Below are 26,638 nucleotides of genomic sequence, written 5' to 3'. Positions count from 1 at the left end.
TTTTTCAGAGATACGTGCTAAAGTATTAAAGCGACATTCCAAAAAACATATATAAAACACATAAATATATAACTTCAAATAGTTTATAAATTATCATTCAAGCAAATCTAGCTCATTGTTGGTAACAGCTGAAGCCACGCAGTGGGTATATGCTGTCCGTTGTACTCTATTACTGTGTCTACTTTTCTGGATGTTTCCAATGTCAACGTGAAGTTAAAAAAAGAAAGAAACCAGATGCATAAAGTTTAGGTTAACAAAAGAGACAAAAAGCAGGGCTGATGAGGGACAGGGGCACCAATATGAGCATCTATCTGCTCGGGAAGAACCATGCTGAACAGGGACAGGCATTTTTTGCTTCACGGCTGGAAATTCTTAACACCAACACCGTGAGGACCAGTAAACTCTACACCCCAAATCTCCAGTCTTGAGATCCCTGCCAGAACCACAATGACAGGAGAGTGAGCTTTTTATACGAAGTGCCTCCTCATACCCTCCCACACTTCAGTTTACTGTGGATCGTAGTTCAGTCTTGTGTGTATACGGACATAATGAAATTTGGGTAAGAAAAAAGTGGGGTGGAAAGAACATGAGACTGGACACCAGGTCATCCCGGGCCTAGTCCTGATTCTACCAATAGCTACTTCCATGATTCTGGAGTTTCACTCAAGCTAGAAGGGATTCCTCTCAGTGGTACAGGCATTATAGTATTTTCAATTCAGGGAGAGCGTACAAAGGGTAAGAAAGGTAAATAATGACAAAACATTGATCATCGGTTTGAGCTGGAATGAAGAAGATGGAGACAAAGAGAGAAAAAGAAGACAAGGTCAAGAGAAAAAATGAGAATAAGCAAGAGGATATGATCAATGGTGAATGAGCCCATCGATGCAATGACAAAGCATAGACTCACTAATTCATAGCAACTGATAATATTAGTCAACATCCCTTGAGGGTTTGCTAGACACCAAAGCTTTAACAGGGTTACTCTGCAGAATCCTCATGCCCCAGTGGAGGACAACTACCACAATTACCATTGCCAAGTTCACCAATGAAGAAACTGAAGCTAAGAGGTTAACTCACCTAAAATCATCCTGTTTCTAAGTCACAGAGCAAGGATTCAAGTCTGTGTCTGACACCAAAGCTTTGCACTGAACCAGGTGCTACATGAATTCCTGGACATTAGATGCATGCCAGCTAGAACAGGCTTGAAAAGACAGAGGAACTACAGGAAAGACTCCAACTGGGTTGAAACAAAGTGCCCAATAAGGGGGACTAGAATGACAAGGGTAAAGCTTGGGCAGGCCAAACCAAAAGGACCGTCTCCTTCCTTCACTTTCTGGGCACAGAGCAAGATGTAGCTGCTCATGATGGCAGTGTGTTCAATGAGATGGAGGACCAGAAAGTAGCTTGGTCTAACCCTTACCTCTTCAGCATGGTCAACCAATGGATGGGTTAAGAGTAAAGTCAGGATTGAAAAGAGATACCAAAAATAAGCCGTGCCGTCACTGAGCACTGTGCCGGACTGTATTAAGATGAATTCAATATAAATCTTTGTGCTTGGAAAGTGGCTGTCTTTACTGCCTGTCACAAGCTATGCTCCTCATACCAATGGAGCAGAAGTTGGAAGAATGAGGGACTGAATGTGGGGAGAAGGGAGTTTGCCAGAAAGAAGGAGAGGAGAAAGGCCATAGTTTTAAAAGAGGGGTGGAGGGACAGGTTGGGGGGAAAGGCGGGAGAGTCCTGGGTTCAAATTCTAGAGTCATCATTTTCTAGCTGTGTAACCTTGGGCTAGTTGTCTTCACTAAGCCTCCTTGTCCCTGCATGAAACAAAACAAGGGTCCTGAGTCCCTTACAGATCCATTGTTGTTAACGCTGGAGACCATCTCTGGCACAGAGCACACAGTAAATGGTGGTGAAAGTGGCTGATATTTACCAGAATTCATAATATTAATCAAATGCACACTCTGGAGCCAAGAATCTTGAATGCCCATAGTTGAGACGACAGAAAGGTTCTGACAGGCAAACACGGCAGGGACCTTTACCTGGGGCTGCCTTGCACAGGTTTCATTCTGGGGATCCAATTTTTCCCTATTCCAGCTTCCCTAAAGATAAAGAAATCCTTTAACATTGCCTGAACCAAGAAGAGGCAGCCAGAGTTCTGTCACTCACTGAGAAATAAATGTGAGGCTCGGGGCGACCACAGGGTCTGGCAGTTACTCTGGCGGTGTCACACTTCACCAAATATTCCCACGTACCCTGTAATAAAAGACCCATATCCCATATCTCAGGCCGCAGTCATCAAACTGCCTACTACAATGACTCACGGGATGGGTCTGCCAGCAATTTGCCGAAGTGGCTGATCCAAAGAGAACAGACTTCAGCCCCCAAAATCATTCTTAAAATTCATCCTGGATTTTTCTACCCTGGATGGCATCCTCTTGATCTCAGTTCTACCGCTCTGGGTCAGCCTAAAGCAGCTCTCCCCTCTTCTTGGGTCTATACCTTCCAGACACTTTGAAAGCAATGCCCTGGTTCCCCCATACTTTTTGCAGTTCAGCCAAAATAAACATTCCTTTCAACTTTCATCATAAATCAAAACCAGTACATTTCTATCATTTTCTTAACTCCTTTCGGTTTGCTAAAATTCATCCAGCAGAAATGTGCACCATGTCGAGGGTGGAAATTCCCAGAACTCCAAGAGGGAGGCCCTCCTGGCTCTGGTGACTTGGTATAAGCACGGTCTAGACTTGCTACCTCAACCAGATCCAGAGTGGAAGAACTCGGAGGAAGCTGAGAGTGGAAAAGCAAGCTTTGAGAAACCTGATCTCCCACGAGACTGACTCTTCAAGGGCGAAGACTGAAAACAAATGGAGGGAGCTTGAAAGAAGTCTTAAATCATGGGCCAGCAGCCCTCATCACAGAAGACCTAGAAGGGGAGACACCCGGCTCCACACCCTGCTCGACCCAGTGGTGAAATGCCAGACATCACAGGTCTCACCCTACAGTTCCTCCCTACCTTGCCTCACTTGTGGGAACAAGAGGAGAAGGTGCCCACATACAGCAAGGCCACGGCTGACAAGTTAGCACCCACTTAACTCACCCTCCAACATCTCTAGTAACTCAGTAATCACAATTTCTTTTTTTAAAAATTCTAGAACTGTGTTTCCCTAACTTCTAAATTTCATGGACTGTCAACATTTCAAGAAACAAAGTTTGTGGGGCGTAGGAGGTGGTTGGACATACAGAGTTAACAGTTTTTAGTTTTGTGAAGAATCTTTTTTAAAAAACCACCATTGCCTCTCATGGTCATTTCACCTTAAAGAGGGGACCTTTTCAATCTTCCCAATAGGAAGGACACAAACCAGGATAAAGAATGTTCCTTTCCGGGCACCTGGGTGGCTCAGTCTGTTGGGTGTCTGCCTCCAGCTCAGGTCATGGTCTCAGGTCCTGGAATTGAGTCCCTACCTCAGGCTCAGAGAGCCTGGTTCTCCCTCTCCCTCTCCCCTCACTTCTCCCCAGCTGGCTTGTACTCTCTCTCATTTTCTCTCTCAAATAAATAAAGTCTTTTAAAAAAATGTTCCTTTCATTTGATTAAGTTCAGTTTATGAAAAACTTACTACATTGTTCTTGGTTTTCTCATGTTGGTAAAATCTTCCTCATAGACCAGGGTTGAAACATGTTACGTTCTATCTCCTTCCAGACACTTTGAAAGCAATGTGGACTTCTCAGGTTTTCATCCCACCCTTTCTGGAACAAGGAAGGTCTGAAGGCCAGCCACTCTACTCCTCCCAGGTGATGATGCCCTAACACAACAGGCATGACCTAGGTAGTCACTTAATCTACACACTTTGCTACTCAGTTTGAAGTTGTTCAGGAAGACATTCTATCCTTCAAATAATCCACTGCCAGCCTCTCCAACTCCAGAGGAGGCCTTTCTAGATAAACTTTTCAGAGCGCTTGGCACAGGGTGTGCAAGAATGGGTACTGCCAGCTTTGACTGGATCACAGGTCTCTGGGCCTCTTTCCTACCCAGGTTTCTTACTGTTACTTCCAAGTGCACCACTGATGTCAGAACACTTTCTGTCTCGATAGCTAACATACCTAAATGCCCCCAGTTAGTTATCCTAAGAGAAAATCGACATGATCTGTTTCTGCTACAACCACTCTCATTCTTTTCTTGTCAACAGTACCGCTTGAAAAAAACCACAGTGGATTCTGAAACAATCCAAAAGCAATTGGCAGGTTCTGGAATCAGAAATGTGAGAGTGGTCTGTATTCGACTAACGTTCACACAGACAACCATAGACTCCAGATGAAATACATAAAACAACTATTCGAAGGCAATGGAGGGCAAACAAAAGCAGGCAGAAACCGGAGGGGACTTGACCCTTGAAGGAAAAAAACTGTACAGGGTAAAAGTCCATGTTTAAGTGGATTTTCCCCTTGAGTGCACCCTCCAGTCTGGGCAGCAACTGAGCAGCTAGAACTCAAGCAGAAAGCTGCAGTTTTCTTCGCCTGAGGACAAATTTGCGGACGGCCAGGGTCACTAAAATTAGAAAGGGAGAAATCCTGGGAAGAAAGGAGCCCAGATCTGCATTTTTACTCCCCTAAAATCCTTTAGGCAATACCTGAACTGCATTAAGAAATCTAGTGAAAAGCAACTGCTGAAGAAATAAAGAGAAAAAAAGAAAAAGCATAAAGAAGTGCTGAGTGGAAATGAGACTTTAGCTGCTGCTCCCTGGAAGGGACAGGAATTGGTGTGAGTTCCACCAAGTTAAAGGTATTTGGTACATACCTTGAGTTTTTTCCAATGAAATCTCAAAAGAATCACACCTTAGGAATAACGACCATGTCCCAGCACTCTGGGATTTATTCTAGGACTAAAGGCAAAACCCAAATAGACCTGACCTAACAAAGTCTAAAATCAAGTCTTCATAAGTTCAAGGTGTTCTGCAAATAATTAAATTATTAAAACAAAAATCAACACTTTTCAGAGGACGATAACATAATCCAGAGTTTCCACAATGTATTATCCACAAGGTCCTGTATACAAACAGAAATGACTGGACATGTGAAGAAACATGAAAATGTGACCTACAATCAAAAGAAAAACCAACAAAAACTGACCCCAAGATGACCCGAATATTGGAATTAACAGATAAAAGTTTTAAAGCAGTTATTTTAAGTATATGTTCAAGGACTTTAAAGAAAAGATGTTCATAATGAATGCACAAATGGGGAATCTAATAGAAGCTAAGGGGGAAAAAAAGAAGAAGAAAAAGAAAAAGAAAAGTGGAAATTTAGAACTTAAAAGTTCAGAATCTGCAATAAAAAATTTTAGTTTGACAACAGCAGAAGAAATAATCACTGAACCTAAAGACAGAAAACAGAAAATAAATCCAGTTTAAAGGGGAAAAAAGATAAAAGATGGGGGAGGGGAATTAGCAATGCTTTAGGGAGGAAAAACATAGGACAAACCAAAGGGACCATATCAAGCAGTTTAACACATTTGCAATTGGAGTCTCAGGAACAAAGAGAGAGAAAATGGAGCAAAGATATATTTGAAGAAATAATGGCCTAAAGTTTCCCAAATTTGGTGAAAAATACTGGCTTACTGATCTAAGAACCTCAGCAAATTCCAAGCAAATCACAACTAGCTACATCACAGTCACACTGCTGAAAACCAAAGAAGATAAAAAGAAAATCTTTGAAGCAGCAAGAGAGAGGAGAAGAGATTTACATGAAGGAGAACAATCCTCAGAAACAATGAAGGCCAGAGGACACAAGAATGAAGATCTTTAAAGAGCTTGGAAGGCAAAAAAATTCTCAATTCAGAACTCTATATGGACAGAAAGTATCCTTCAGAAATGGGTGTGAAATAAAACTATTTTCAGATCAAGCAAATAGGGAGTGGTTCTTAGCAAATCTGCACTATAGGAAATGCCAAGGGAAGTTCTTCAAGCTAAAGAGAAACGCTGTCAGAGGGAAACCTAGACAACCAGGAAGAAATGAAGAACAAGAGATGTGGTAAACACGTGGATGGATAGAAAAGACGATCTATTTCTCTGAACGTCTCTAAACAACAGCTATTTAAAGTGAGGTGACAAAGGGTATTGTGGAGTTTCTGAAGTAGTAGGGAGGTCTAAAGCATGTGACATCACCAGCACAAACGATGAGAGGGGTCAAAAGGACTTCTACTGAAGGGGTATGACAGTAACTTCATGTAGCCATGGATGAGTTAAAGATGTATTTTCTAATCCGTGGAGCAACCACTAAAATAAAGTATAAAAAACTATACCTAAAAAACCAATGGAGAGCTGAAAATGGAATATAGAAGCAATTGGCTAACCAGGCTGACATCATTCTCTATGATACCGGGTAGAGGCATGGGACCAGAAATGTTTTAATCACCAAGGACATTCAACACCCGTCAGTACCCTTTTCCTGTAAAACATCATTATTAAAAGGATATTTTACTATCATTCTGTTCCTTCTCAGTAATTATTGACATGCTACATAATGAGAAGAAATCTAGCCCAGCTAATGATTTCAATGAGGCTTTCTGACCACAGTCTTCTGGTTCCTAACTGACTGGATATTCCCTACTCACAGCACACCCTTTCTTTCCATCTCCTCACCTCTCCTAGATACTGGCATTCCACACCCACCCCCCACCGCCCCCACGATGTCTTTTCTCAGGCAGTTCTTTCAAGGAGAGCCTGTCCAGTGTTTTGAGACCCCACAAACCAGGGCTCCAGCTAAGGCTCACTCCACAAAGTTCCTCAAGACCATTATTCTTCCAAAGTATTCTGGAACACTTCTCTGGAAACTAATCTTGTTCAGCTATGTCACCTCTCCTTCCTCCTTCATGTCTGTCACAACCTCAGTGAGCAAGACAGATCCAAAATTACATTATTACCACTCCTCAACCTGCCCCACCATTCTAAGCAAAGCCAATGTTCCCATCAACAGTCCAACCAATGCTTAGCCAAAGAGTTCCCTGACTCTTTAAACACCAATGACCTTGCTACTTTTCCAACATGTCACAACCCGGAACTGCTCCATTTCTGAAGTATCTAGCCCCCTCCTTCCCTCCTCATCCAAGAACTCCCTTCTTGGTTTTCTTCCTTCTCCATCAACCCAGCTCACTCCCAAGGTCTATCACACTATGCTTCACTCCTTGCCTTTTTACATTTCCCCTAGAACTACCCCCAAATCTGGATTGAGTCACCCACACGCCTCCACTCCGTCAATACCCACCTGCTGAGGGGTGCTGGGAACCTGTACAACCACGCCAATTCAGGCCTACCAAGCTCATCTTCTGCCTTCTCTCAGCTGGATCCTACTGGTCTCCCAGCTTCTGTCTCACGTTCCTCCAATCTGTACTCCACACCTGCATGGGCCCCTGGGAGTTACAGAGCGTTCTAGATAGTGAAGGGATGCTAGGTCTCAGTCAGGAAGGGTTTTCTACATAAGCCTTTCTGGTGGGCTGCCTAACAAGTTCTCTAAAGAAAGGCGTCTGAACATCCAGGGCTCTTGTAACTTGACCATGATTTCTCTTCTCGTTATAATAAGTATTTACTTTCATAGTTTATTTTGAACTCATAATTTTGAATTATTTTTCTTGAAGAAGGCCTCCAAACTATTTAAGTCTCGGGGTCCACAAAACCTGGTTCCATCCGTGACCAGTGCTTGGCAAAGTGTTCCTTCTAAAAATGCAAATTAAAAAAATAATCATAAGGGCACCTGGGTAGCTCAGTCGCTTAAGTGTCTGACTCTTGATTTTGCTCAGGTTATGATCTCAGGGTTGTGAGGTTGAGCCCCATTGTAAGGCTCCACAATAGGTGTGGAGCCTGCTTGGGCTTCTCTCTCCCTCTGCCTCTGCGCCCCATCCTCTGCTCACATGTGCTCTTAATAATAATAATAATAATAATAATAATAATTTAAAAAAGCAAATTTGGTCGTAGCTCTTCTCTGTTTAAAACTCTCACACATTCGCACCCTGGAGATCATGAAAGGTCTGTGAGCTACCCAAAGGAATGAGAAGTTTCTCCTGTATGTTCTTAGATACCCCCGTTCTGATGATTTGCACAACTGTTATCATCAGTTTCAACTTTCTCTTAAGCTCCAGACCACATTTTCAACTGTTTACTTGACAGACCTCTTTGAAAATCCTGGAGGCAACTCAAATTCAAATTGCCCTGAACTGAAATAATGATCCCTTCTAGCTCCCCCACTGCTGACACTCTTAAATCTTCAGTCTCAAAAACATCAGTATCTACTCAGTCACGGTAGCTACATGTGGGGTGAACTCCAGACTGTCCTTCCTCCTACCTCCAACAGCCAACCTGCTACCACAGCCTATCTATCTTCTCTTCAAAGCATCTCTGGGCACGGACCTCTTCTCTTCACCCCCTTTGCCAGGTTTCAGTTAATTGTTGCCCAAAGTAAGGGACATACGGCACCATAAGCAAGACCACCACAGGTGGTAGGTGGCCATGCCTTTTAAAAACAGCCATGCATTTAATTTTTTTTCTTCTTTTATTTAAATTCAATTAATGAACGTATAGTGTATTATTAGTTTCAGCAGTAGAATTTAGTGAATCATCAGTCTTATCTAACACCCAGTGCTCACGACATCACGTGCCTTCCTTAAGGCCCAGCACCCATCACCACCCCCGCCCTCCAGCAACCCTCAGCTTGTTTCCTAGAGTTAAGAGCCTCTTATGGTTTGTCTCCCTCTCTGATTTTGTCTGGTTTTATTTTTCTCTCCCTTCTCCTATGATCCTGTTTTGTTTCTTGAATTCCACATTTGAGTGAAACTATATAATTCTTCCTGTGATTGACTTGTTTGGCTCAGCATAATACCCTCTAGTTCAGTCATGCATTTTAACTATTGTTAAATCTGACAGACCCTGCTCAGATCCTCTTAGCGACAACGAACACTCTTGACCCCTCCCTCCTTGGCACTGGACGCTACAGGTGCCTGCACTTCCCTTCCCCAATTTGGCGAGTCCTCCGCAATTTCTTTTGGTGAGACACTCTTTGGCCGTGTGTTCTTTAAACATGGATGTTCCTCAGATTCTGTCCAATGGCTTCCTCTCTTCTTTTGCTACCGAACTGTCCCTTACAGAGCTGGGCTTCCACTTACCAGCTCAATACTAATGACTTCCAAATCTCTAGCTCTGGCTTCCTGGACATCTCCAGCTAGGGCTCTCATAGGCATCTCAAGCTAACCTAGCCCAGAACTGAACACGCCTCTTGACCTGCTCTTCATTCATTGGACAAATACCTTACTGAGGGCCTACAAAGTAACAGGCTCACGGAGAGCAGAACAGTCACTTCCGGAACTTGCAATTAGTGGGGGACAAGGACCTAAATAATTACACAAACTTAATTACAAATTGCAGATGAAAAAATAAAGTTAAAAAAAAAAAGCTAAGAAGTATAATAAGGAGCGGTAATGAGAAGGATAATATTCTTATTTAAAAAGAAGGGATATTCATGCTGAACACAGTGCAGAAGAGATGTACGAATCAGCCCAGCAAAGACTAGGGATGAGAATTCTAGGGATCCACTCCACTCCAGTCCATTCTACTGAATTACAGTATTCTAGGGAACTAGAATAGGGAACTTCATAATCTAAAGACTCCATGTGAGTCTTTACACACAGCAGAGTGGCAGGTGTGAAATGAAGCTGGAGATGTAGGCAAGTACCAAATCACACAGCTCCAGGGTCAGGATTTAGGAATTTTTTTTTTTTTTTCCTAGTGAGCTCTACACCCAATGTGGGACTCAAACTCATAATCCCCAAGACTGAATTGCATGCTTTACTGACTGAACCAGCCAGGCACCCCTAGGATTTTTTTTTTTTAAATCCTAAATGCAATAGGTAGCTATTAAAGGGTCTTGAGTGTGAAATGAATGATGCACATTTCTATCAGACTGCTCTAGCTGAGCGGCAGGAGGGTAGAAACGCTAAAGAAGAGTCCAAGTATAAAGCAACTGCTACAGTTCAGGTAAGAGTGGCTTAAACCATTTTGCTCATTCTTGATCTTTTTTTTCCTCACAGGATGGTATTTGTAGCCATAGATTTCGAGAAACCTTTGCTCTGGGAACCTTGCTGAATATAAGTCAATTCTCATTACAACAGAAGTATCATCATCATGAAAATCTTCACATTCCAGAAAAAAAAAAAAAAAAGATCTCTGAACACAGGCCAGCACTCTACATATTCCAAACAGCGGTCACATCAAATTCTAATGCTACAAGAGCACTGAAGTCTTTTGAGCTGGGTCATCATGAGCGGGTATGACCTGTGTTGTTAGATCTCGTACATTCTGAAGATTTTATTTATTTGGCAGAAAGACACAGTGAGAAAGGGAACACAAGCAGGGGGAGTGGGAGAGGGAGAAGCAGGCTTCCTGCTGAGCAGGGAGCCTGATACGGGGCTCGATCCCAGGACCCTGGAATCATGACCTGAGCTGAAGGCAGACACTTAACCGACTGAGCCACCCCGGCGCCCCACATGTATGTTCTTCTAATACCAATTAGGAATGCTGAGCTGAGAGTTCTGATCCCCCCTGAGGCAAAGCAATAGCAGTCTGTCTTAGGCACCAACCTGGCTCGTATCACTGATTCATGGACACATATTTTTATTAAGCATCTAGCATATACTTGTTAGAGCAGGATTTGCAATAGCGTTAGTCTCTTATTTTGTGAAGTCAAAGGACATTTTCTAAATCCAATCAGATCACAGCTACTTTAATGTTACTTTCATAACGAGCAGATTTCTCTCAAGGGTTACTAGGATCTATCATATATGGGAGAATAATCTATGTTCAGAGCAATCCTCAGAGGAAGCTAAGAATTTGCAGGATATGAAGTATGAACACTATAAACTACGGGTCTACTCCGCACCCCCTTGTAAAGGATAAGCCAGGAGAGTCACAAGTCAGCGACACTGCCCTTGAGCACACCTCTGAGTTTTTCTTGACCAGCAAACATGAACACAGAGTGTGGAGTGTAATGGCTACACGGAAGATTCATCAATGAAAGGCTAGAAAAGTAGAGAAAGGTCAGTCCATATACAAAATCATAATATTGCCAATTAGTTCAGCATCAAATAAGACACATTGCCTCCTATGCCTCATTTGTCAAAAAAGACAAGGCAGCTGATTCTGGAATATTTGGAAACTATCTCGTTGCTTGCAAAAGTAACTTCCAACCACCATTCCATCGCTGGTGGTTTATCAGCGCCACTGACAAACCCAGCGTGCCAAGCTCTCTCTCCCTTACCTCCAGGACTTGGCACGTGCTCTCCCCTCCACTTGGAAAATATTCTCCTCTGCCCCTTCCCTGGGCTCACATCTACTCATCCTGAAAGTCTCAGCTCAAGCATGAGTTTTTCCCTAGAAAACCTTCCTGGATGACCCCCAGAATAAATGGGGTGTGATGTAGGTGTTCCTGTATTTTTCTGTGTTCACCCCTACCTGGCACTCACTTCTCTGAGGCCCCCAGATCAAAGTTCTGGGAGGACAGGGAGCAGGTCTGGTTTATCACTATACTGCCAGCTGCAAGCACAATGCCTGGCATGTAGAAAATTCTCAATCCAGGGCGCCTGGGTGGCTCAGTGGGTTAAGCTTCTGCCTTCGGCTCAGGTCATGATCTCAGGGTCCTGGGATCAAGCCCGGCATCGGGCTCTCTGCTCAGCGGGGAACCTGCTTCCCCCTCTCTCTCTGCCTGCCTCTCTGCCTACTTGTGATCTCTCTGTAAAAAAAAAAAAAAAAAAAAAAGAAAATTCTCAATCCAATTTCACAAGTGGATGAATGAATAAATTAATAGATATTACCTTCTACTCCAAGGTCACTAAAGTTACCAATGTCACTCTTGCCCTCCTCATTTTCTACCTATATTTCCCCAGAATGACAGAATGATATAAGTCAGCAATTAAAGATTATTCTTTGGAAAGACTCCCAACCTCTAGACAGAGGGTTGGGTTTTGAAAAGAAGATGGAAAGAGACTAGCAGATGACCGGTCTGTTGTATGGGCAGAAAGGCCTAGAGGAGGGAAATAAAATGGCTTTCAAGTGGCACAAAGAATTCTCACCAAAAGGGCTCCTCATCCAAATGCTTCTGGTCCTAGGGGCCAGTTAGTTTTAAGAAATATGGATATCTGCATCTTGAGCCAAACTGCAATCAAACCTAAATGGGTGATATTTTCTAATTCTTCTGTGACACACACGACAGTAATAATATGTACCAGGCACTATTGGAAGAGCGTTACACATTCTTTTTAATCTTCCAACGACGCTAATGGATAGCTTCTACTCTTATCGCCATGGGATCAGTGGAGACGAGGAACCAGGGTTTGGGTGGGTAAAGAATGTGCCCAGGGCAAACACCCCGAAACTGGCAGACCAGGGATTAAAGACAGAACGATAACGAGGTCTACTTCTCACGTTGTGTAGATCACCTGAACAACAGCTAATGTGAGGCCCTGGGCTAAACTCTTCACATATATTTCTCACCTAACCCTGCTCACAGGGGCCGAAGAGAACCTTCAGGTGCTGTCCAAGCACCGCCTCTCAACCTGGGACTCGCAGAAGCCAGCAAGAGTGACGCCCCCTGCCCTTACAGGGAGCAAACCAAGGCACGAGGTGTTCCCGTGCGTCGGGCTGGGACAATGAAAGGGCTCGAGCCAATGCTGGAAGAAAACCTAAAGATGCTGTTTCTAAGGACAGGCTCTGCCCTCAGTTGACATTCCCTCCCCCACAGTGGCGGCCCTAGGGATGGGGAGCGATGTGCGTCGCCCACCCTGAGAGAGAGAGTTCAAAACCGAAGCATGCGAAGCACGACATAAATATGAAGTGTGGAAAACGCATTCCTCACAAAACCGTCCTTCATCAAATTCCCTGAATCCCTCCTCGACGACGTTATCGGGAGCATCCTTCAACCCAGCCCATTGGAGAGCGCCTACGAAAAAGGCTGAAAAATGTGACCAATCAGGAAAGTTATTTTTGTGAGAAAGAAGAAAAATGTCACCAAAAAGGGTCAGCAGATAACCCTATTGGGCTGAAAATAGCTGTCCGGTTGGCAGAGCAATCAGGGAACAGGCAGAGGGCGAGAGACGTCATGCAAAGCGCCGAGGGAGCTCCAGCTGCGTGAAGCTGCTGAGGGATGAGGAAATTGGCCTAATTTGGGAACATGAGCCCAACAGCATTGCTCAGATTCCTGCGAGAGAATCTGGCTAACTTTCAGTTCTGTGTCCTAGGAGGAACACTGAAGGGATGGGGGGTGGAGAGAAAGGGAACAGCTGTGACTCAAGCATTTCTCTAGACAAGTGGACGGATAAGGGTCATCAAGTGAGAACTTACTTGTGCTCCAGAAGGATTCCAAGGGAGTAACCCAAAAGCTTCTCTTCCCTCTCCAAAAGCCTTTCTCTGCTGGGAGGGCTGTGCACCTACCTATCAAGCAGGAATCACAGAGACCAGACTAGAGTCAGAGACGAGCTGGATGACTCTGGACTAGTCGTCCAACCTCTCGAAGTCTCAGTGTCTTAATGGCTAAAATGGGGTAAGAGTAGCCACTGCTTCAAGAGCCACAACGAGCCTTAATGAGGACCCCACATGCAGTTCACTGAGAGATGGCAATCGTTCCAACGTCAGTCGAAATTATTATTAAAGGGAGAGTCTGCAAACTAAAAGTTAAGCCACAAAGAGGTCTAGACCCAAGTGAGAAGTGCTCATCCAAAAGAAAGGCCAGACCTAGACAGGTTTTGCCTGAGATCACTTTTCACCAATCCCATGATTCAGTAATGTAACTTTATGGTAGAAGATGTCCTGGTCTTGAGGGAGTGTGTTAAAGGGCAGAATCATCTGTATCAACAGAAGGTGAAAGCTCAGGCAGAGAAACTCTCAGAGCTGCCCTGACCAGAGGAAGGTACCTACTACAGACATGCAGACGTGCATCACGGGACAATCTCTGTAACCATAATACCAACCTCAACTACCACTCAAGTATGCAGCTAGTAATCCAAGCCTGAGTTGTGACAGGTGACCCCCAAAGTCCCCAAGACAGAGAGTGCAGTCAAAAACTTTCTCGATGCCTGCTGTCTCTTGAGAGATTCCTGTGAGCCGGAGACTGTGTTAAGCACTTTATCTGTATTACTTAATTTCTTTACGACATCCCTAAAGAAGTAGGTATGACTCTAACCAACTCTGAGCGAAACTACACGAAGAGTTCATTTTTAAGGTTACTCAGTACAATCAAATGGTTGGAGTTCTTGCAAAGTATTCAAAACTTACTGAAGGACGAGTCAAAGAAAGAGACCTTCCCCCTCTCCTCTCAGAGAGGGAGGAAGCGTTTCATCACCTGGACCAAGCCACAGGTAGAGGCAAAGAGCCCCGGGAGGCAACAGAGAAAATGGGCAGAAGGAAAAGATTCAGAAGGGTTGACAAAGGCAACTCAATCAGGTATCCTGGAATTTCAGGGCATATAATGTTTCACTGATTTCTACATGACTTCGAATTAGAACTCTGGAGAGGAATGTGGATTTTTTTTGTTGTTAGTAAAAATAATTCTTTCCTGTCATACCCAAATTTATGAAAAAAAAAATCTGTGTATGAATTCTATTTTTTAAGAAAATGATGACACATCGGTTGGAAACTACCTACTCAGCAGCCAGTCTCCCCCACCCCAAACTGCCATGTTATGGCTGTGGCAACAGGCCTCACTGAAAAGTGCCTTGAAACTCAATGCTGTTTGAAGAGCCAGTTCTGATCAATGAAATATAACTAGAAGTTTCCTTGGTGAGGTCTCTGGCTACCGTTTTCCTCATAAGAAACAAACTTAGTGGACAAACACCTTGAACTCTTCAACTCTTGCCCCTCTCCCTAATTAGAATGCAGGTCTGACCCCTGGGGAGCAACCAGCCATCTTACAATTATGGGAGCAAGTCACAAGCTCCAGATGGCAGAGGAGGAAGCTAGAAGGGGCCAGGGTAAGGCACAATGTTGCTCAGTGACTGCACCTGCCCTACTCTGCCCTCCACTGGATTGCCTGCTGTTAGAAAAATCATGCCTGGGGCACCTGGGCAGCACGGTCAGTTAAGTAACCGACTCTTGGTTTTGGCTCAGATCATGATCTCAGCGTCCTGGGAGCAAGCCTGGCATCAGGCTCCACGCTCAGCACAGATCTGCTTGGGATTCTCCCCTCCTCTCTCTGTCCCTCCCCCTGCTCACTCACTCTCTGTCTTTCTCTCTGAAATAAATAAATCTTTTTTTAAAAAGTCATGTCTGCTTGATTCAAAAACTGGGATCAAGTGTCTGATGCATGTGGCCAAATTATTGATACTAATAGATACACGAGAATGCCTGAAAATAGATCCATCCTCAAAGACCAGGAGTTTTCAACTTAAATGGAAATAGAAGAAGGCAGATGAAATGTGAGTAAATCCGACAGGTGTATGAAGGCAAACTGCATGAGGTAGGCCACACATCAGCTCGGGCCGGCTCCTGCCAACTGCTGCCCCTGGGGGGTGGAGGGGGCGATGCCAGCCCAGCATGTCCACCGTGCCAGAAGTTCTGATTTTAAAGAGAAGCCCAGAATTGGGATTTTCACGTCAAGTTTCCTAATGTATAAATAACAACGGAATTTTAAAAGATTTAGCTCTGTAAGGATCAAACAGGACATCACTACAGGCAACGTTCAATGTCAAGGCTACCAGTTTTCAACCTTAGCAGAGAGGGTTAAGGCAAAATAAAACGAATCCAAGTTCTTCAGAAATAATAACAATTAGCAACATACTGCGCGCTTCGTGCCAGACTGTGTGAAGGGCTTTACATCGATTATCTCATTTTTTTCTTTTTAGCCGCCCCGTGGAGGATGTGATGCTATTACTCCTGCCTTACCCATGAGGAAACTGAGGCTAAGTGAGATGATCCTGTGCTGTGCTCCTGGGACGCCGGGGTGGCGCAGTCGGTTGAGCGTCTGACTCTCGGTTTTGGCTTTGCTGGTCTCGGCCAAGGTGGGCTCTACACTCAGCAGGGAGTCTGCTTGACATCCTCTCTCTCTCTCTGCCCCTACCCTGCTCCCACTCACTCTCATGAGCTCTCTCTCTTTCTTTCTCTCTCTCAAATAAATAAAATCTCGAAACAAAAGAAGGGTGGGATGAAACAGTTAAATAACTTGCTGAGTCCTAGGGTTCACATGTGGCAGAGCCAGGATTTCAACCCAGGCCTGTATGACCCCGAGCCCTGCGTCCTTACCCACTCTTCATGAGGAACGGCCCCCTGCACTCAGGAAGCACAAACCCTGCTTTAGATCACTACCAGTCTCCCGAAGGGATAAAGGAGTAGAGCTCTTGAAGAGACTTCCCAGTCAGTTTGACAGGAGACCCAGGCTCCTGGCCTCCTACGTGGCTGCCCTGTAATAAAAATGGCAAAGCTCTGTCCAATCCTCGTGTACTCACGAGTTTCCTGAAGGAACACAAGGGGTGTAGTGCTGTCAAATGCATTTCTCTCTTAATCCCCACAGCAACCTGGTGGCATTGTTACCGCCAATTGACAGACAGTGAAATGGAGGATTAGAGAGATCAGTGGACTTGTCCAAGATCCAGGCAATTAGCAGAGCCGGTCTCCAGCCCCGGTTTGCTGGTGTCAGGCCCTATGCTCTCTCTGTTCTAGCAGACTGCCTCTCTGCCTCCTCCACCAGAGTGCCCAGCTCCGCCACCTCGCCTCAAAACAAACATTCCTACCTATCTCTACAGTCACTCCAGCATGTTGGACGGCCCCCAGGTGCCATGTTTACGTTTGCAGAGACAGCTTCCTCCTAGGATCTAGTCAGCAAGGGGACAAAAATAAACATGTCAGGTCATACGCTCAGAACTGGAATGTAAATGGGCACACACCAAAGTCCTGGGATCTAATTTTAGAAAGAAACAGCCGAAAAGTCCCACACAGCACACGGAGCATCTGGCCCCAGGGGAGGCTGCCCACACCGCTTTAAACCTCAATCAGCCCAGGGAGAGAAGGAATCCTGGAATTCTGACCGGCCTGTCACTGCTGGAGGCACCAGTTGGGCAAAGAACAGAATGACTTTCATCATGTTCTCTCAGAAAAAAGCTAAGGCCCAGAGGTGAATGTCCCTGGGGAAACACGTAGGTCTTCCAGAAAGGCTGAAACCCTGTCTGTGCTTTTGAAGTTAGCCGCTCACAGTCCTGACTCTCACTGGGATCCACGGGGAAGGCGATGGGTAGGTGAACAATGCCTACTGACCCCAGCCAGGAAGCTGATTTGGTGTGGGGGTTACACAGAGCCTCAAGGCCAGCAGGTCATTCCAGGATATCCTGGCCTACCACAGGCCCATCACCTAACCACCACAGGTGGCTGAAACCTCCTTCACAATTAAGTAGACATGTGATCGGTCTTTCCAGCTGCCAGTGATCACAGGAGTGAAAGTTCCAATATGGCAGTAGATTTTGTCTCTTTTGTTCACTAAAATATGCCAACCCTCTGCAATGGTGCCTGGCACATAATAAACTTCAGTAACTATTTGTTGAAGAAAAGCAGAAAAGGATTTGCTATTGGGAAGATGTCCCTGGACCCACAGTCTAAAGTGGCCAGCCATGAGGAGACTCCATTAACCCAGTCATCCGCTTGGCCGTTCTCTTCTGGCAGGCATATGCTACTGTAGGTCAAGCTCCCTCAGATCGGGGATGGGTATGATATGTACTCTTCTGCCATCTCCCCACACTGTACCATCGTCCCCCTTACCGGGGCCTCCGGTGCACCACTATGTACCCACCTGCCATCCTGCGCCACTCTTCCTCAGCCTGTGACGGCCCCCGTGAGCACACGGTGCACCTCACCACCCACCCCCCTCAACCCCGGTCCTGTCAACTCATGCCTGTGCTGGGCAATGTGAGTGACAGATGGCCTTACAAAAGCTCACCTCTTATGAGGGGGCCAGTCATGGAAACGACTAGAATACCATGTAATAAGCACTATAATGCAGGTGCTCTGGGCTAAAGTCACCAACTGACAACCCACGGGCCTAATCCAGCCCACATGGCAATTTAATCGTTATAATTAGTTGCTCACCTATAAAAACGTGTTGCTGTCTCACAAAATTTTAGACTGCCAGCATCTCTCAGAAAATCAGAGGATCTGGCAATATTGGGCCTATGTTCCCCACAGTGTCCGTCAGCTTTAGCTAGGCAGTGGTTTCCTCTTTACGGGGGACAGGTGGCCTCTGGTTCGCACAACCCATCTCCCACCCTCTCCCTACGGTGTCCAGGCAGTGAGGCCACAGGCCAGCCACCAGCAGCTCTGTGCCGGAATGACTGTTTCCTTAGAATAATGATGCTCTGCACCCACATCTCTACATTAAGTGAGAAAGTAAAAGACACATCGAAAGGGCCATGTGGACTGCTCACAGAAGTGCTAGAGGACTTGCTCCCCATGAAAGTGAAGACTATTCCTACATCTGTGATACCATAAGTAAGTGTACCTGTGTCTTGTCCCCAGCATGCTTTGCTCAGGCACCTGCCTAGCTCGTTAGGCCTCTCAGCGAAGGCCCCTCATCGAAGGCCCCTCATCGATTTTAAACCTCCTATGGCCAATGAACTAAAGAACTGAGAAGAAGTCAGACTTCCTGCTGAGTGGGAACTCACTGCATAGTGGGGCAGACAAACACCTAAAAAGAAAATGAGCACACTGTGTGAGAACATGCAGATGTCCTACAACAGGTACTACGGGCACCGAGAAAGAGCCCTACGCTGGCCTGCGGAAGTTGGGAAGAGCCGACAGAGGGATTATCTCGAAACTGGTTCTTGAAAAGAGCACAGTTTATTCAAATGGACAGAGGAAGATACAAAGGGGATCTGAGTAAACTGCCAAAAATAGTGCCCTGGCATTAAAAGTGTTCCTCATCAGGATTACCCACGCTCCGTGGAGCAGCTGGATAAATTCCCACAATTCCAGGCCACTCAGAAAAGTTTCCAGGGAAGTAAGGCCAGCACTAATCCCCTTCCTGCCTGAAAACTGTAGCAAGTGCAGGTCACCACTGAGAGCAAACGTCCAGTTGTGTAATCCAACCTTACGTCACCAGCATGCCTCCCTGGCACTGATTCGACAGAAATAAAAACCTGGATTTCCACTGGATTTTGAAACTTCCTGGTCCCTGGCTTCAGCGAACTTAAGAACCTTCTTCACTGAGAATATAATGCAATGCACAGAAACTACTCTGGCTTCAAAGAAAAAAACGTTCCTCTTTCATTTCTTGCTACCAGGATGAATGCCAAGGAAGGGAATTCCTAAATCAAGATAGGAGGAAGGGCTGGCATTACAGAGAAGTGATATCAAATCCCAAATCCTTGCTCATTAAGTAATTACTCTTAGAAAGCATTTTTTTTTTTTTTAACACCTACCTCTCCAGTCAGAATTGAAGAGGAGTTCTTGCTACTGAGATGATTCTCGACTTGAGCTGCCTCCTGTTGAGCTCGGCGACCCATCTTCGGCCCCTGTAAGAAGAGAGGAGGAGCGCTGCTGACCCAAACATCTTTGGGCCGCTGTGAGAACGAGAATTCTGGGAAGGTAAAATCAAGGACAGGATTTGGGGGGTGGGGAGGAGGATGGGATTTGAGCAACTTGAACATATTTTTCAAAAATGCTCCATACCCTTACACCTGATGCCACTTCTATTTGATAGGAAAATATGAAATTCCTGGATTAATGACCAGGGGTTTCTCTTTTAACTGCCATAGATCTTTCCTACCCAAAGAAATGCACACAGACATTCCTCTAGAATGAACAGAGACCTCATGCCAAAGTTCAGGGAAGAAGGTGGCAAAGGCTCTCATGTTCCAATGCAGGATTCCAGAAAGGCCTCATTTCAAAGCTGCAGCCTGGCATGAAATTGTTATCAAAAAGGCTTTTGGGGGAAAGTATCCTTAAATTCCACGGCAACTAGCACCAGAGATATACAGTTCACATGTGCTCTGACGTATACACTAATTGGATTTGCGCTTCTAGAGAGTAAAGAAAATCTCTTATGAGAATTTTGAGCCATCAGCTTCAGAAATCAGAACGCTTTAAATTCTGAGTCATCAAATGAACCATCTGCAGGTGTTCCTCAAAGCCTTCCTGTGGTGGAGGCTCTGTGTCTCAAATGCTTCCCAGCACAGAAACAAAAGTTTATTTAGGCAGACTGGTGGATGTTGAAATATTTCTATTTCAGTTGTTGGCTTTTCTAAAACCAGCATTAATATAAGCACTCATTAATAAAATCTCATTTGATGTGGTTTCACTGGATTCTCACAGGAGCAGGGACTAGGACTGATGCCATTTCACAAGTGTGGAAAGCGAGGCCCAGCAAGGCAAGGAAATGGCAGAAGAAAATCGAAAAGCAAAATCTTCTGTCTTCAGCTTCTCAGTTCTTTCCACTATCCCATGCTGGAGTTTCAGTTTTCAGATGTTCTAAGAACTGTCTGCACTGATACATTGAGAGGGGTCACACGGGAGTTGCATAAAAACCCCTATGACCTGTTTACATTTCAAATTCAAGCCAGTAATTTAGGTTTCGGGGATGATGGAAACAATCTTTCTGATCAGCAGCTCATTTTCTTCCCGAGGCAGATAGTTCCACCCCTCTGCCTATCTTTCCCCTTTCCCACTTGTCCTAGCCCTTGGTATCTCAACATGGTGTGCTATGCGCAGTGCTTGTGCTAAAACAAAAATTCAACGATCTTGTCTCTAAATGTGGTTTCCGGGCAGTTTCTCTAATGACTGTTAAGTATTTTAAGGTTTTAAGCTTTTTTGAAGGCCCTGTATAAATCCACAGGAATGACTGGTAGAAAAACTACTTTACTATATTTAGATGTACGTGTATTTTAAATGTATAGTCTGTTTATTGTCCATTTTCCCTCGCTGGATTGTTAAGCCCCCTGAGGACAAGGACTTGTTGTTGCTGTTGTTTTTTTAAGATTTTATTTTTTTAAGTAATCTCTACACCCAGCATGGGCCCTGAGATCAAGAGTCGCATGCTCGGGGCACCTGGGTGGCTCAGGGGGTTAAAGCCTCTGCCCCAGCTCAGGTCATGATCCCGGGGTCCTGGGATCGAGCCCCGCATTGGGCTCTCTGCTCCGCGGGGAGCCTGCTTCCCCCTCTCTCTCTCTGGTTGCCTCTCTGCCTACTTGTGATCTCTGCCTGTCAAATAAATAAATAAATCTTTAAAAAAAAAAAAAAAAAAGAGTCGCATGCTCCACCATGCTCTGAGCCAGCCAGATGTCCCTGTGTTGTTTGTTTTTTTTCTTTTCCCACTGCTACATCTCCAGCACTTAACACAATGCCTGATACACAATAAATATTTGTTGAAAGAATGAATGCATAACTACGTTTACATCCCCAGGGACTAAACAAGTTCACATCTCAGAAAGACCCGGTGACCTAATATTCTCTTTGGTCAGTCAAGGGACCTGCTTCATCCTAGAACAGCTGTTCTTGTCCCCTGAGAGGTGCTCCTCTCCAGTACCTTGGAGGACATCTGATGCTATCAGGGCCCTTCAAAACACTTAGAGATTCCAGAGCAGAAACTGAAGACCTGCTGTGGGTCCCAATCTTCTAGTGACTGTGGTCCTGACTAATTTTAAAGGTAAAAGGGTTTGATGGGACTGTGATGGAGTTACAACACCGAACTTGGGTCTTGAATCTAGATCGATGATTTACAGACTATATACACAACCAGGTAAATTGCAGCCTCAGAAGTCAGAGCAGCTAACTTCTTCTAATAACTTAGCACATGACAGGCACTGCACTAAATGCTTCCCAGGCGTTACTCCGTCTCATTTTCATTGCAGCACTTTACTTTGAAGTATCAACATCTCCATTCTAAGATAAAGAAACCAAAGTTGGGGAGCATGTGTTTGTTTGTTTTTAATTTTTTAGATTTGGGTACAGTTGACACACAATGCTAGCTTTTTTTTTTTTTTAACCCAGTAAGCAGCTTGGTACTCCATCAGACCTCTGGGCCCCCAGCACCTAGCCACTCCTCCACGTTATAAATCCTAAACCATAAAAATAAGGTAGTGCCCACGACCCCTTGGGAACTCAAAGGGCAAGAAAAGGCCCTTCCAGCCTACCAGCCTGCCCTCCATGCATAAAACACTGAGGTTTTTACATGAAATTACAGCATGAGAATTCTCAAGGAAAAAAACCCTAGCATGGGTGCAAGTGCGACTCTGGCCCAGGATGCCTCCAGTCACCCTCAGATATGCCCGCTCTACGGGAGTTAGCACTCACGGCTCCAGAAAGCGGAGCCTGGCTGGGAAATTTCCCACTGGTCCCAGAGGCCGGCAGGGGCAGGATCTGTTTTTTTGCTTTCAGAGAATTTTAAAGAAAGCAAACCCCAGGCCCGTAGCGGCGGAGCCCACAGCTGCCTCGGGGGCGGGGCGGCTGAGGCAGCCTCTTCACCGGCCTCACCCCCGCGCGGCTCCGCGTCCGCCCGCTCCGGCCACTTGGGACAGGCCGGGCCGAGGCGCCTCCGGGAAGCCGGGCCGGCTAGGTCGCCCCTCACCACCCGCCAAATCCTAGCCCCGAGCCCCCAAGTCGGTCCTCACGGAGGTGGCCAAGCCGCTGCGCCGCTCCTCGCCTATGTCCAGCACATCCTCCATCTCCGCGGCCGCCTGAGGTCATTTCCTGGAAACCAAGCGGCGCAGTCGCGTCCCTGACGACGGCTCCGCCCTTTCATCTCAATATTTAAAGGATCCGCCGCAGGATTCCTGGAGTCCCTGTGCCACCTCTGAATTTAAACCCAAACTTTCCTAAACTGCTTTGCCTGACTTCTGGAAGAAACCCCCAGCTATTAAATCCTGCTAGGGCCGCTCCTATGGGACAGCGAAAAAAATGTTAGTCTTTAGGAACTGTCTACGTGTGTAGCTCTGTTTAAATATAGGTTATTAAGTGCAAAGCCTACTACTAATAGTAGTGATTAAATTGATCCTTCCTATTTATATAGCCCCTAACTATGAACAAAGGACTTCCTCAGTTATTAGCTCACGGGAAGGGTATAATAACCTTATGTGAAAAGCAAGGTGCGCCTATTATTTCCACAGGACAGATAAGAAAACAGGCTCACGGGAGGGGGGAGTGGTCAGGTGCAAATAAATAGTTTCTCATGGAACATGCAATATACATAATCTCTGCCTTCAAGAAGTTGACAGAGAGACGGAACCAAAATGTCAAATACCTAAGTAGTGATAACATTGAAAAGTCAAGTTATCCTTCCAACACCCCCACATAATGAGCATCAGTGATATCTCTGTTCAAAAATTGAGGACCCTAAGGTGCAAAGAGATTGCTTGAGGGAAATCATCTGAGTGCCAAGCAGCAGAGCCTGATGCCTTTTTGATATCAGATCTTATTAGAGTATTTTTCTCCTGCACATATTCCTGGGTACCAGCCATATTCCTAGGTCAGCAGAGGAAGATGTCCCTCAAATTCCCAGCTTAATGGGGCAACCGAGTGGAGTCTTTATTGACTCTCCATGTAACATCCCTGAGTCAACACCACGGGCCAGGTCCCTGGTGCTGGTTAGCTAGACACCCTCTGCCCCCCTGCCAGAAGATGGCCTCAGGGTCCTGAAAGTGAGCAATATCCCCATTATCATACTAGGGTAAGACCTAGATGCCCACTGCTAAAAAGCCTTTTTAAATACCCAATAAACTACTCAGTTCAACCAGTCACCCACACATGTTTACTGGGTAGGGCCGTGTGTTAGCATGTCTGGTGACAGCAACAGCACAGCTTGATGTCAGGAGAGTTGTGGGCTCATCCTAGCTTTGCTGATAATCACCTGTGTGGCCAGGCAGAGCCCTCTCTGGACCTCAGTCTCCTCCCTCATAATTGCTCTTGGAGATGACCCCCAAGATCTGATCCTCCCTGAGAATACCCATTTAGATTTTAATCTGATGAAGCATTCATTGCCAAAATCCAAGACAGATGAAACGTAGGCTCCCATGAATCCTTTGTTTTCGTATTCCTTGGCACCAGATGAGGAAGAAGGGATTCATCTTTGGATTTTTCCGTTTGGTGTGAGCTCATAGCTACACTACCACCACCTTACTGCCAGTTTCCAAACCCTAACTCCCACTTCCTCCCTGACTTCCTGAAAGCAAAAGGTGCACTGCAAGGTGCTCAGTTTGAGCAGAAAGAAGCCCTAGGGCAGTGGCTTCTAGACCTCGCTGAGCACCTGATTCAACTGCGGGGTTTGTTAAAAATACACATGCCAGGGCCGCATCCCTGGAGACTGACTGGAAGTCCCAATGGATAGAACTTGAATAATTTTCCTCCCATCTTGCAGGTGTTTGCTTAAAGGCCTCAGTAAGGTCTTCTCTGTTACCCTATTTTAAGTTTCAACAGTTCCAACCTAGGCACTCCCTAATCTACCTTCCTGCTTTATTTTCCACCATGACGCTTATCTTTTATCATCATACCTAATTATTTGATTTACTGCCAGTTTCCCTGCCCCTCCTCCCCCCACCCCTAATGTAAGGTCCCTTCAGGGCAAGAGTTTTGTTAGTTTGTTTTCTTCAGGGCTACAACCACAGAGCCCAGAACAGTGCCTGGCATACAGAGAACGTCAAAATATTTCTCAAATGATGGCTGAATTTCAGAGGCAGTATTGCCTAGGAAAATGCATAGAGCCTGGCAGTACATTTCCTGGGTCCAAATCTCGGAGTTGACACCTACTACCTATATATTTTAGGTAAGTTACTTTTGAGCTTTCTACACCTAGATTTCCACATGTTATTCAAAGGACGACAATGCTTACCCAAACTAGAGAGCCTGGATTAAATATCGCTTCCACCACCCATCAGGGTGGCCTTTAGAGGAAAAAAAAAAAAAAATCCCTCTGTGCCTCAGTTTCCTCAACTGTAAGCTGATCAACCACTGTTCTGGGCATTCCGTGAACATCCCAGAAGCCTAGGAGTCAGGAGCAGGAAGCAGACCTCACAGGAAGGGTCCAGGAAGGCTGAGTGAGGTGGGGTGGGGTGGCGGGTAGCAGCGCTGATTCCCAGGAAAGAGATCAAGTCAGAGGCAAGTCCTATGTTGCCGGAAAGCAACGTGTCTTGCCCTCTCTGAGCTTCTCGTGGGAAAAGACCTAGAAGCTTAGGCGGAGAAGAGCAACGAGAGCGAACGGAGAGAAAACTTCCCCTCACCCATCTGGGAAATGGGCTGGGGCCAACTGCTGACTTTGCGCTCGCTGGCGCAGCTCCCTGCGGAACCCTCGGCGGGGAGGGAGGCTGCGAACATCTGGAGAACATTTCTGCGAGAGCGGCTGCCGAGCGGGGCCCCGGGAGGAGAGAGGTGCACTTGTGCGCGCGTCGGGCCGAGAGCGAGGCCGTCCCCCCAGGCTCCGGTGTCGCTTCCCTCGCCCTTTGCCGCGGCCCCTCTTTTCCAACCCCCCAGCCCCACCCCCAGCCCTCCCCGGTGTCCCGGCCCCGGCCCGCCGCGCTCCTTCACTGGCGCGCTCGCCTCGCCAGAGGGCACCCTCGGTCTGCCGGAAAACGCCACCATTTTCAATGGCCCTGGAGCATCTCCAAGCTTCAGCCCGCCGCCCGACTCCAGGCTTGTCCGTGAAGAATCGGGGCCAGGATCACCGTGGAGCCGTGCCCACCTCTGACCCCGCTCCCCGGCCGGGCGTTGCTTCCCGCGCCGCCCGCCTCCATCCCCGAGGGTGGGCACAGCCGCCCCTGCGCCAGCCCCCAGCGCGCCCCTGCCCGGTGCCCCGCGCCCCTGCCCGGAGGGCCGCTGTGCCCGGGGTGGGGTGGGGTGGGGGTGGGGGCGGGCCGGGGCAGGAGCGAGAGACTGGCCGAGTAGAGAGGACGGACTGACAGCTGGCGAGAGGGCGAAGGAGCTGGGGGAGAAGGAGGGAAGGGATTCGTCGGAGTAACTTTCCAGAAAAACAGTCAACGTGTAGCAGGAGTGACTCCAAGAGGGGAAAAAAAGTTCAGTTACCACGTCGAACGAGAGGGCTCGCAAAGTATTTTTCAAACGGGCTCGGCTTTTCCTGTGCCTGTTTAAAACATTAAAATCGTGCAGCAAAAGAGGCTGCGTGCGCTGGTCCCTCCCTCCCCCACCCGGGCCAGAGACGTCATGGGAGGGAGGTATAAAATTTCAGCAGAGAGAAATAGAGAAAGCAGTGTGTGTGCATGTGTGTGTGAGAGAGGGAGAGGGAGAGGAGCGAGAGGGAGCGAGGGAGAGGGAGAAGGAGAGGGAGAAGCAGCAGGGAGAGGAAGGGAGGGAAGCAGAAAGCCAAGGCCAAGGGAATGAGCAAGAGAGGGGAGAGATAGGCGAAGAAGCCTGAGAAAGAAGGAATAACAGCTTTCCGGAGCAGGCGTGCAGGGAACTGGCTGCTATTTTCTTTTCCTTTTCCTTTTTATTTTTTTAAAGAGAAGCAGGGAACAGAAGCAATGGCCGAGGGAGAAGACAAGCCAAGGTGCTGGTGACATTGGGCGTCCAAGTGGATTATTGGGGCTGCTCTCCAGGGGCCTGTCCTCCCTGCCTTCCAATTGCACATACCCCCACTTCCCAGCCAATGAAGACGAGAGGCAGCATGAACAAAGTCGTTTAGAAAGCCCCCG

The 26,638-nt window shown here is 46.3% G+C and overlaps 1 protein-coding gene across 1 annotated transcript in view; it reads right to left on the bottom strand.

Moving 5' to 3' along the window:
• Window positions 1-22,699, bottom strand: part of IFT43 (intraflagellar transport 43) — an 80,736-nt gene extending 58,037 nt beyond the window's left edge. Inside the window, exons 1-2 of the mRNA XM_032846241.1 lie at window positions 22,613-22,699; window positions 19,427-19,519 (exon numbers count right to left, since the gene is read on the bottom strand). Of these exons, the coding sequence (XP_032702132.1) occupies window positions 19,427-19,519; window positions 22,613-22,666 (147 nt within the window). The 5' untranslated portion in view covers window positions 22,667-22,699. The remainder of the gene's footprint in view (window positions 1-19,426; window positions 19,520-22,612) is intronic.
• Window positions 22,700-26,638: the final 3,939 nt, after the last annotated feature.

This window comes from Lontra canadensis, unplaced genomic scaffold (assembly GCF_010015895.1).
Source record: "Lontra canadensis isolate GAN:19392208 unplaced genomic scaffold, GSC_riverotter_1.0 scaffold173, whole genome shotgun sequence".
In the NCBI taxonomy this organism is placed as follows: Eukaryota; Metazoa; Chordata; class Mammalia; order Carnivora; family Mustelidae; genus Lontra; species Lontra canadensis.
The sequence above is the reverse complement of the archived record's forward strand: the minus strand, read 5'-3'. Positions and strand labels throughout refer to the sequence as shown.